Raw genomic sequence first — 11,512 nt, forward strand, 5'->3', positions numbered from 1 at the left:
CTCTCATCAAACACACTCCGCATCTGTTGCCATGGAGTCCTGAAAGACCAATCAGCATCTCTCTGTCTCTCTCTCTCTCTCTGTCAGTCTTTCATGTCGTGCCCTTCAGAATCATGTGCGGATTGCGTCTTTTATATATCTGTCTGTCCATCAATTATGAAACAGACGACAGGACAGAAGCTCTGACCAACACACTCAAAATCCATCATGACTCCTGACTGACGGCTGCATGAGCTCAGTCAGAAAACAGAGTAGAGACAAGAGAGGGAAAAAACCCAGTGACTGACCACTAGATTTTTATTTCATTTTATTATTTATTAAAATAATGTATTAGTTATTTTATTATTTTTTCAAATTTTATTTTATTATGAAACATAGTACAGGAAATAGAGACAATTAAAAAAAAAATGTCACTGCCCATTAAATTTTAATTTTAATTTAATTTAATTATGATTGTATTTAAAAATTTCTATTTATTTTAATTGTATTATAATTTTTATTTTATTTAATTAGGAAACAGATTAGATGGAAAATAATATTTTATTTCCAGCACAAATTAGTTTTTATTTCATTTAGTTTTATTTTACTCTATTGTTTTATTTTATTTTATTTCCAAACACTGTAGTCAGTGCCCACTTTTTTTACTTTTTAAATTTAATTTAATTTAATTTAATTTCCAACATTACAATAATTTATTTTATTTAGTTTAGTTTTGTTACTCAGTTACTTTACTTGAGTAATTTAAAAAAGTATCTGTACTTTATCAGAGTGATTTTGTTTGGAAAAGTTTTACTTCACTGCATTTCATAAATAAAAGTTGTGTGTGGTTTTTTTAATTTGTTTTACCTTTAATACTTAAGGGCATTAAAAATGTAGTACTTTCTTGTACTTTCAAAATAAATATATGTACACCCCATATAAAGCTTAACAGGGTAAAAAAAAATATTAAATATTAAATATTTAGATGACAAAGTCACTTTCTTCCTAGGAATGTATTCCAGTGGGACACAATATATGGGAGAGAATTTATCTCAGCCTGAAACAGTTGTTTTAATTATTTTGTTCCGACCGGAAGAGGAAGGTTAAAAAAAATAAATAAATCAAATTGAAAAAATCTTCCCGATCACTGAATCAAAAGGATAAAGTCGCAGTTCGTCTCCGCGTCGCGTCGTGACGCTGTGCCGCACCAGCTGCTGCGCGTGAGCGGAAGTGCGTCAGGGGTCCGTGTGTCCGGAGGACTCCAGAGCTCACGGTAAGAGTTTATTTAATGTCTCATAACTGTCATGAACATATAAAACAACGCTGAAGCTGGAGTAATCCGGTGTGTCGCGTTACATATGCGTTCATAAACGCGCCAGATTTATCATAAACACACGCGTGAAGCATCAGATGCTCAAAGTCACGTGGAGGTTAAAAACACACAGATTTACACACAACCGCGAATAAAACATGAAAAACCACAGACACGAACATAAACACACATGAAGAGAGGTGATGTCTGTCAGACTGTCAGCAGCGTGTCTGAAACTAGAAACAGTGTTTCATAACACATTATTTATAGCTTGAGTAACGTTTGAATGAAATTTGTTTATTTGTTTTTAATCAACTATTTTTTTGTGTGTGTAAAACACGCTTATTACAATTAAGTATGAAGTAATGTGTTATTAAAACAAATTAGTGGTGTGTAGTATTTAGTAGCGCCACAAAATGTGTTGTACTTTAAACACCATATAGATTTTAAAAAGTATTAGTATAATGTATTATCATTATAAAAGAATTAGAAGAAAATGGTGTTTAAAAATATATTATTAATATTATATATATATAGAGAGAGAGAGAGTGCTTATAAGTAAAAAGAATAATGTATAAATATAAAAAGTAATAGCCTAATAATTAAACTTCAAGTATGATAATTACAAAATAATTTAGAATATGTATATTATCATACACGCCATTTATATATATATATATATATATATATACATACATGTATGATAATTATAAAAGATAAATAGAATGAAATTATGTAGTGTAAAATAAAACAGATTTCAAATGCACCTAAAAGTGGTTTAAACACTATTTTATCGTAATTCTTTTACAACTGTCATTCATGCAGTGTTACATTATTATTATTTGTACTTTTACAAATACATTTGTCACAGCACAAGACTCATCTGTATGAATTTAAATGTAATTTTTATTTTTGGATTAAGTATCGCTTTAATGTTATGGAAAGTGCAAATATGTTTTAATGCTATAAATGTTATAAAATGAGACTAACTGCATGATATGTATACTCATGTCAAGCATGTATCTGATTTATTATGAACAAACTGCATCAGTTACACAACAAGAAGGCAAAACGGATTAAAATGAGCGTTAAATGGCTTTATCAGACTCGTCTTACGTGATTGTGATGTTGAATATGTTAATAAAGATCTGTCTCTGTGGTGTCAGATGGCGTTCAGGCTGCTGGTTCGGAGGGTTTGTGGGGTTTCTGTCAGAGATTTGCAGCGTCTGCCGGCCGGCGTCTTGTGCTCCTCGTCCTTCTCCTCTCGTCTGAACGTGTCGCAGCCGCTCCTCTCGCTCCCGCGCCTCCTCCCGCTGGCCTCCTGCAGGAGCGTGTCCTTTAACGTGCAGGACCACGACGACTTCACCGAGAGAGTCATCAACAGCCAGCTGCCCGTCCTCATCGACTTCCACGCACAGTACGTACACAAAAAAACACTTTACATTAACTCTTCCTCCTGGTGGAATGACCTGCCCAACTCAGTCCGAGCCATCGGCTAGAAACACATCTCTTCCATCTTTATTTGACCCTCTAACTCTAGCACTCTCTATTAATTTTCTAACTGCTTGTTTTCTTAACACTCTAATACTAGCCTTCTCTATTCCTTTTCTATTATATATACTATATAATATATATATATATATATATATATCGTAGTGCTGTCAGTCGATTTAAAAAATTTAATCAGACTCGTCTTATCATGATTAATCACAAATTTAAAATACTAGGATTTACCTGTAAATGTGTTGAAAAAGAAATGCATGACAAACTAGTTTAAGGAAACAGAACCTTTCACACTTCCGCCAGGTATGAGACATAATCCTTATTATTCTTTTATCATTATTCTTTTGTTTTTATTCAGCCATTATCAGCCTTTAAACTGACAATAAAACATTTACCAAGCCACATCGCTTCAATCCCAGTATACATTTACCCAACTATTATCAAAAGTATTTCTAAGTAAATACAAAACATTTTCTTGCGACCTTACGTGAAATATTATGACAAAATGCATTATAAAGAAGAATTGGACTTGTTCTGCAGGTGCATTAGAGATAATATTAGCATCATGCTACATAAGAGAATTTATGAGATTAATAGTACACTTTTACTCAGAACTGACTTCAAACCACCATCGAGTGTTTGTAATAACTTCCTTTTACGATCACGTGGAATTTGGTTGTTTACTGTTGTTAAAATATGCTATTTATAGCCTTTTATATCGCAAATTAGCATTTCAGATGTACACATTCAAGAAAATCACATACAAATATCCTATCGTAATCGTGTGTTTATTATCTTATATAATCTATAGTGGCTGATCATGTTTATTTCTGCTGTGTAAAAGCCTTAACATGTGCTCTGCTGAAACTCACGTTGTTTGTGATGTTACCGCCTCTCCGTTCTAAAGTTGTCAGGGATACATTCCAAGTATAATACACATTAGTAAAAGGATCTATTTTAATTTTTATTTGTCTATATACACCTTGGGCGGCCGCGGTACATTAAAAGTAACCCAATAAACCGCAACCCACGGCTCTGTAATTTTTCCCGCGACTGTATTTTCAAAATAGCCCACTTGTGCCGTTACCCTGGCAACACTGGTGCTGTACCCTCATCACACAATGATAGATAACCTTCCGCGCTGCGATGACAGGAAGGTCAAACCTTATCAAGCAATTAATCTGAGTTAAAAAAATATTAACGCGTTAAAATTGGTAGATTAATCGCATGCGTTAATGTTGACACCCCTAATATATATATATATATATATATATATATATATATAAACTTTGTAAGTCGCTTTGGATAAAAGCATCTTCTAAATGTATATGAAACCGCACACTGATTGCAGTCAGTGATCATTATTCAATCACAGTTTCATCTAAAGCCAGCATGTTCAAAACTCTACTACATGCCATCTGTCCTCTGATTGATAGTTTAGAGTCTTTAATCAAGTAAAAACTCTTTCAGTATAACGGGACAAACACCCACCTTCAGCTCATCATTCAAGCTGTCAAATCTTTACTGGTTTTTATCAAGTAAACATCAGAATAACTAGTAATATTTCCAGATGAACACTTTCTGGACTGAAGCAGCTTTGATTTACTCAATTCTCCATCAGTCATCTTTTAGAAAAATCAGTGCGTCTCAAATCTGATCATCAGGATCTTTTGAGGAACGTTTGTTTTCCAGATGCTTTACTTCACTGTTCTTCAGCGGAGGAATGATCTTCACAAACCTCCAAAACATCTCGCATCTTCTGAGGAACGTTTATTTCTTCATCTCACAATAGGGATGGCTCGATACCATAGTTTTGGCTTCGGTACGATACCAGAATGTAATGCCTCGGTATCAATACTAAATCGATACCGTAGGTGACAAATAACCAGCCTCAAAAGATAAGTGAATTGAAAACAATTTTATTAAAATAATAATAATGAAAACAGATTCATATTACCTTTGATACCTTTGTATCAAGCTGTAACAAAAAACCTACACAGTTTACATTTTTATGTTGGAGAAAAAAATATATATAACTGAAGTAATACAATGAAAATATATTCAAATCTTCTTATCTTTTCAGTGCAAACAAAATGTCTCAAAATGTAACAAAACCTACCGGGAATATAGGTTACATTTTGACTGAGTTTGAAAGAAAAAAAATACAACTGAAGCAATTAATGCAACAAATGTTGCTTTATTGTAAAGTGTTATTCTAACAGTCAAAGTAATATTCAAAATCACGTTATTATTTCTCTCTCTCTCAGATTGTTTTCAGATTTCAGACTCTGATAGCCAAAGGAAAAGCATTAAATAGAGTGGTGGAACTATTCTGTCACTTTGTAGGCGAAAACCCGGAAGCGAGTGCATTTTAGCTCTTCCGGCTCCATCGTCCCAGAGTCAGTGGGTTTTGAATGGGATTTTGGTTAAATCCCTTAAATAAGGTCCGTGGTTCACACAAGCTCAAGATACTTGCACGTTTTATTCCATGTTTAGTTACACCACACTCATGATTTTTTTAAATGTTACGTTTCTTAAAAAAGACGGTTGCTAACAAGTTGCTAAATGGGACTACAGGCGCTGTCAGAGACATTAAACATCATCACGCCGAACAGTTTATCGATTTACAGAATTTTCCAATAGTAGTATAGTTTGTAATACAATTAATTGTAGAAGAACCAATGAATAGTTTCCCGCATTTTATATTGTTGTTCGACAATGTTTTTTTTGCTTTGCCCCGAAATGCAACACGATTCTTCAGAGGGAAGATGCTCGTTTTCTCGTTTTCCTATTGATACGGAGACTCTGAGTTCGTAACATAAGGTAAACTCATACGATTATTACATGTAAACACCACATTTACTGGCTTTACGTGGTTAAAGTGAAACTTTAATGATGCATCGTTCTTAAAGCCACGTTAAAATTAAATGTTTGCGGCCACATGAAGCTGTTAGAAAGCATAGATTGAGGATTTCCTAGAAGCAAGGATAAGATAACATTTTGTGTACCCACCCTAACAAAATGATAGCTGAAATGTGGTACTTTATTCACTAAAAATGTAATCTTAACACATCCAAAAACTCGCTCCCTCTGCTGTTATTTAATAGATTAAATGCACTAGAATTTTATTGAATAGTATGTGGAGACATGTTTTTAATTAAAATATTCATATCAATCAAGGATTTGACTTTTAATGCACCTTATTTCGAAATGTACAGAAATACGTGCTTTCAAATGTCCTTTAGTTATGATTATTTAATTTATTCACTATACTATTTATTACTAATGTCTCATTTCAGTTTTAGTTTGGTAGTTCTGGCGCTTTTATTTAGGCTTCAATATTCGTTAAAGTTATATTATTTTGTGAAGATTATCTTGATGGAAAAAACGTGTAAGTTTCATGAACTATGATTGAACACAGAGTTTATTTTTTGCGATAATCCAAAAGCCTATGGAAAAATCCTATTGGCTTTTTGTCGAGGAACCAGTTTCATGCTAACCGCCGATCCGCCTACAGACTGACGTCATAGTTCCCCCACTCTATTATAAATCTCGATCTCTCGGCTGCTTCATATTAGCGGTCAGCAGCGCGGCAGAAACATTCCCTTCATATTATTGATGCTAAAATGAATATAGCAAAACTCTTGTTTAATAGAAATTCAATTAATATTCGATTGTATGAAATGCAAGTGCATATATCAGCACTACTGCGGTTACTGAAACCACGTTGTCTTTCCTCGCGTGAACATTTGGGCGGCGTTGCGCAAATATTTCCACACCGTGACGTAGACATGTGGGGGCGTGTTTGAATGAGCCGTTTTAGGGGGGCGTGGCAGAGTCTTAACTTTGATAAAGAATATCTCTTTGGTTTTAAGACGTCTTTTCAACTTCAGGGATCTCATCTATGCACCATCAGCTTGTAACACTCCAAAGAGAAAGGAGAACTTGAAATCGCATCATACGACCCCTTTAATTACCTGAAAAGATCAGGCTGAGCAAGCGACAAATGCTTAAAAAGGTTTGATGTGTTGCCTCCTGTGGCAACACATGATTTATAGCAACGCTTGCAAACAGGTACAGTAAGGTCAGTTCGTTCACCTTTGTCATCTGTTTTGTATGCAAAGTAATGCCATATTTCACTTCTACTGTTCTTCTTATTTATTATTTTCAGGTGCGTTGATAGTTTCATCTGTTTGATCGATCGCGTTGTTCTGTTGTCATATTTACCGGTTGCGCAGCAGTTTGGGAAGCACTGCCACCTCCAGGTGCACTTCGGAACAGCAGCGTATGAAATACAGAATTGAGCAAAATTATGATATCGTACCGTTTTAAATATAATATATACTGGTATTTTTCCAGTACCGGTATACATCCCTATCTCACAATCATAATTGGATTGCATTATATGTTTGGGTCATCTCATCCGACTAAAGCCCGGCTCACACTGTGCGATTTTGGCCACGATTTGGTCGTCTGGGACAAATTTTGAAAATCCTAAAAGATTCCTATAATCCTAGGCTAAAATCCGTAGTCTTTGATCGCTGGTTTGACATGTTCACCGACAGCCGATTAATGGCCGTTGCGATCAAATTTCACCTCCGACGAAATTCTGCCAGTGTCAGAAGATTTGGCAAACAGTCCTGCAGTGTGACTACCCGTACGATAGATGTCAATCTGTCTCCGTTTTTCAAGGCAAGCTATGAGCAGAATTAATGCTAGAGAATTATTCTATCAGCCATAAACTCCGGCGCTCCCGTCCTCCGCTCACGGAATTCATCTGATATTATATAAACACTGGTTGCGCCGCTGTTTTCATCTGCGTGTGTATGAATACATACACTATTCTTCTTAAACACGCCGGTATTACCGCCGTTCGTACACTTTTCATGACAGCCAACATTTCGGTCCCGCATGCAGTGCAGTGCAGTTCGCGGTCACTGGACGTGTATAGGTTGATAATGTAAAACTCCGGACAAGTTTTCTTGCGCGCAGCCGTTTTTAACGTGTCTTCACTGTCGTACAGTCTGACATTAATGACAACTGAGATCCCACAGTGTGACATGATCATCATGTTCGTACAGTCTGACAAGTACAGTCCTAAAGGACTTTTAAAAAATCGCACAGTGTGAGCCCGGCTTAAGACATAGTATTGGAGATTTAGAGTGATGACTGATATTTAGGTCATTTTATGTCAGTATCTGCTGTACTGTTATAAAGATCTCACTGATTTACATTACAAGCTATGAGAATTTCATGCTTTTCATCCATTTTAAATATCAGCATCTGTACCAAATCACAGATTTGTGCTCAGTTTGCATCTCTGAATAAAATTAAGCTGTTTTTGCCTCCATATTGTCAATATGTCAGACTATATAAGCTATAAGAGCCTGATGAATCGAATATAATACTCAACACAACTCCTTGTTCAAGCTCTTGTTCTGTCCAGGCTGGACTATTGCAATGCTCTCTTGGCAGGTCTTCCAGCCAGTTCTATCCAACCTTTACAATTAATCCAGATCGTGGCAGCAAGATTAATCTTTAATGAGCCTAAAAGAACGCACGTCACACCTCTGTTTATCAGTTTGCCCTGGCTACCAATAGCTGCTCGCATTAAATTCAAGGTATTAATGTTTGCCTAAAACTACCCCTGGCTCTGCACCGTTTTAATTCAGTACTTCAGACTTATGTGCCTCTAGAAGCTTACGTTCTGCAAATGAACGTTGCTTTATTGTACCATCCCAAAGAGGCAGAAAATCACTACTACTTTTTTTTTTTTTCGTTAACTGTTCCCTTCTGGTGAAATGACCTGCCCAACTCAATCCGAGCAGTCCTTAGCCATCTTCAAGAATCGGCTAAAAACACATCTCTTCCGTTTTTCTTTGCCCCTCTATTCTAATTCTATTCTTAAAAAATAAATAAATAAATAAAAATTACTCTTTTAGACTTGCACTCGCTTCATTTACTGCTCGTTTTCTTAAAAAAAAAAAAAATAAAATAAACAAATAAAACTAACACTAGCTTCTCTATTCTTTTTGTATTCTATTTCTTTTTTTTTTATTACAATTAACAAAAGCAAAAAAGGTCTCTAACACTAGCCTGCTCTATTCTTTTTCTATTCAATCTGTTTTCTTTTTATTTATTATGTAATTATTAAAAAAAAAACCTTGCTACGTGTACTGCGTTAAGCTAATTGAGACTTGTTATAGCACTTGCATATCATTGCTCTTTTGTTGGTTTTGATTGCTTCTGTTGTCCTCATTTATAAGTCGCTTTGGATAAAAGCGTCTGCTAAATGTAAAAAAAACACAAATGCAATCTTTTTCTTTTAGACTTTTTTTATTGAATATTTTCAATGGTTCCATTTGAAAAAAAAATAAAGATTTTCATATTATTTTTCTGTATTTCTTATGTCAGGCTTTGCAGGTTTAAATAGCACAAATGAGTTAATAGACACTACGTTGAGAGATTTTTTTTTTTTTGCATTTCTGTGTAAGATATCAAATATTTTTATAATAAGACAATGTTTGTTGCTTGTAAAACATGTGGTGTGTTGTTGAAAAAAGTGATATTTGTAAATGAATAATAATATTTACGAATAAATAAATAATTTTTTTAAATGTTTTACATTGTAAAATGCATTTAAAAACTTGAAAACTAATGATTAGCATGCACAGTCACAGTGCACAGGATTGTTACACCACATGACATTATATTGAAACATTTCTTTAAAATGGTCGGTGAAGCAGGTGTTGTGTTATATAGAGAGAGTAGTGTGTGTTTGACGACTCACCGACAGGTTTGTGTCTGTTCAGAGATCACGTCAGCTGAGCTCAGATCAGTTTCTGTGAGCCTCGTTGTTGTGGTTAGCGTTCACAGCAGTGTGACTGTAGTCCTCGTTTGGAAATAGATGTTGGCGTATAAAGTTTGATTTTCTTGGGAATCAGCTGATTTCTGCCGTGTGTTTGTGTTGCAGGTGGTGTGGCCCGTGTAAAATCCTCGGCCCGCGGCTGGAGAAGGCCATCGCCAAACAGAAGGGTCGAATCGCCATGGCCAAAGTTGACATCGATGAACACACAGACCTCGCCATCGAGTACGGGGTACGACACAGCGTTAACTAAAACTATTAAAAACATATTTGGTAATAAAATAGAAAACTTAAACTAAACGAAAATTAGACATGCTACATTGGCAATAAACTAAATTTTAACAACATGCTTTGGAGGAACACCATGAAAACGGTGACGACATGCATGTCTTAGCAGGATTATTGTTATCTAAAACGATTTAGAAAAAAAGTTTTTTGCTACTAAAAATAAAACAAAGTAAAATCTTTTCTCATTTTTATTTAAAGTATTAAAATAGCTGAAACTAAAACTTCACAAAAATAATATTAGATATAAATGATACTAAAATGACACTCTCTCAGACTCCAAAGAAATAAAATCTAAATAAATTCATTGTACTTTCACATGCTAAAATTCTCTGATTGTTGTAAACGCAATACAAATACACTGCATTTCCCTAAAGTGTGATTTTCTAAATGTCGATTATTATTTCTCTGGAATATTTGAGTCTGGTTGGTCAATATCAGCGGGATTATTATTGTTAACTAAAACTAAAACCGTTAAAAAATGTTAGATCTGAACAGATTCCTCTGGTTATTATGGGATGCTGATTGTTCGTGATGTCCTGTAGGTGTCAGCAGTTCCCACGGTGATCGCCATGCGTGGCGGCGATGTCATCGACCAGTTTGTGGGCATCAAAGATGAAGACCAGCTGGATTCTTTTGTGCAGAAGCTGATTGGATAGTGAAGCTGTCAATCACTGCCCCTCTAGCCCCGCCCACCTCCTGTTGGAAACTCCATTACATTCAATTACAGACACAGACAAACTGCACCCCGGAACGTCTTCGCTTCTCCATCTCTCCTGCTTTCCTTAACTGTGTGTGTGTCCTTATGTGTTTTAGAGGGTCTGTGGCAGTGCATCGTGTTTTACCGCGGTAAAAATGTAGTAAAGTGTTCTCGGACATCCTGTAGCTACTGTACTTTGCTTCGGAGGAGAACTGAAGGATCGATGGTACGCTGATGCAGATCCTCATCCGGTCCACATGAGGGCGCTTCCTCTCACTCCGCTCTTTTACACCTGAATGCCTACTAATGTGAAAGTGTGTGACGATCACGGCGTGTGTGTGTTTCCGTTCAGCTTTCTTTCTTTTTTGGATCTGACTGTGAATTTTGCGCAGGATGCATGGGATTGATGATGGTTTTGTTTAGACTTTAACTCATTTAAACTGTAATATAACCAACTAGTCAGATGAAATTATGAATAAAGCAACTGTACTATATTTAACTCATGGCTGTTGGCTTGTCATATTCTGGTATTATATATTCTTGTTTCAAATACAAGCGAAAACTAATTTTATTTAGTACGGATGCATTAAATTGATCGAAAGTGACAGTAAAGACATTTGTAATGCTACAAAAGATTTTTATTTCTTTTAAGCTTTGCGCATCAAATAATCCTGAACAATAAAATGTATCACAATTTCCACAAAAATATTAAGCAGCAAAAAAAAATGTAAACATTGATAATGGTAAGATAGTAATAAACTGCAGCAAATCAGAGCTATTAACTAAAACCATAAAACAAATTTTTCTTACTTGAAGTAAAATAAATGTAAAACTTACTTTATTTCAACTAGATGCTGGGATAATCCAT

General features: G+C 35.2%; 1 protein-coding gene across 1 annotated transcript; it reads left to right on the forward strand.

The window, feature by feature from the left end:
* Positions 1–1,107: 1,107 nt before the first annotated feature.
* txn2 (thioredoxin 2) lies at positions 1,108–11,143 on the forward strand. Its single transcript, XM_058771982.1, has 4 exons — positions 1,108–1,252; positions 2,458–2,708; positions 9,768–9,891; positions 10,490–11,143. Exons 2-4 carry the CDS (start codon positions 2,458–2,460, stop codon positions 10,601–10,603), a joined length of 489 nt encoding a protein of 162 aa, XP_058627965.1. The 5' UTR covers positions 1,108–1,252; the 3' UTR covers positions 10,604–11,143.
* The last annotated feature ends 369 nt before the right edge of the window (positions 11,144–11,512 follow it).

Source organism: Onychostoma macrolepis, chromosome 03, assembly GCF_012432095.1.
Source record: "Onychostoma macrolepis isolate SWU-2019 chromosome 03, ASM1243209v1, whole genome shotgun sequence".
Taxonomy (NCBI): Eukaryota; Metazoa; Chordata; class Actinopteri; order Cypriniformes; family Cyprinidae; genus Onychostoma; species Onychostoma macrolepis.

What these genes read in the sequence shown, in the direction of transcription:
- txn2 (XM_058771982.1), top strand. Translation starts at nt 2,458, where the DNA reads ATGGCGTTCAGGCTGCTGGTTCGGAGGGTTTGTGGGGTTTCTGTCAGA. An exon ending in CTCATCGACTTCCACGCACA is followed by an intron (nt 2,709 to 9,767) that starts GTACGTACACAA and finishes TTTGTGTTGCAG; the next exon opens with GTGGTGTGGCCCGTGTAAAA. An exon ending in ACCTCGCCATCGAGTACGGG is followed by an intron (nt 9,892 to 10,489) that starts GTACGACACAGC and finishes GATGTCCTGTAG; the next exon opens with GTGTCAGCAGTTCCCACGGT.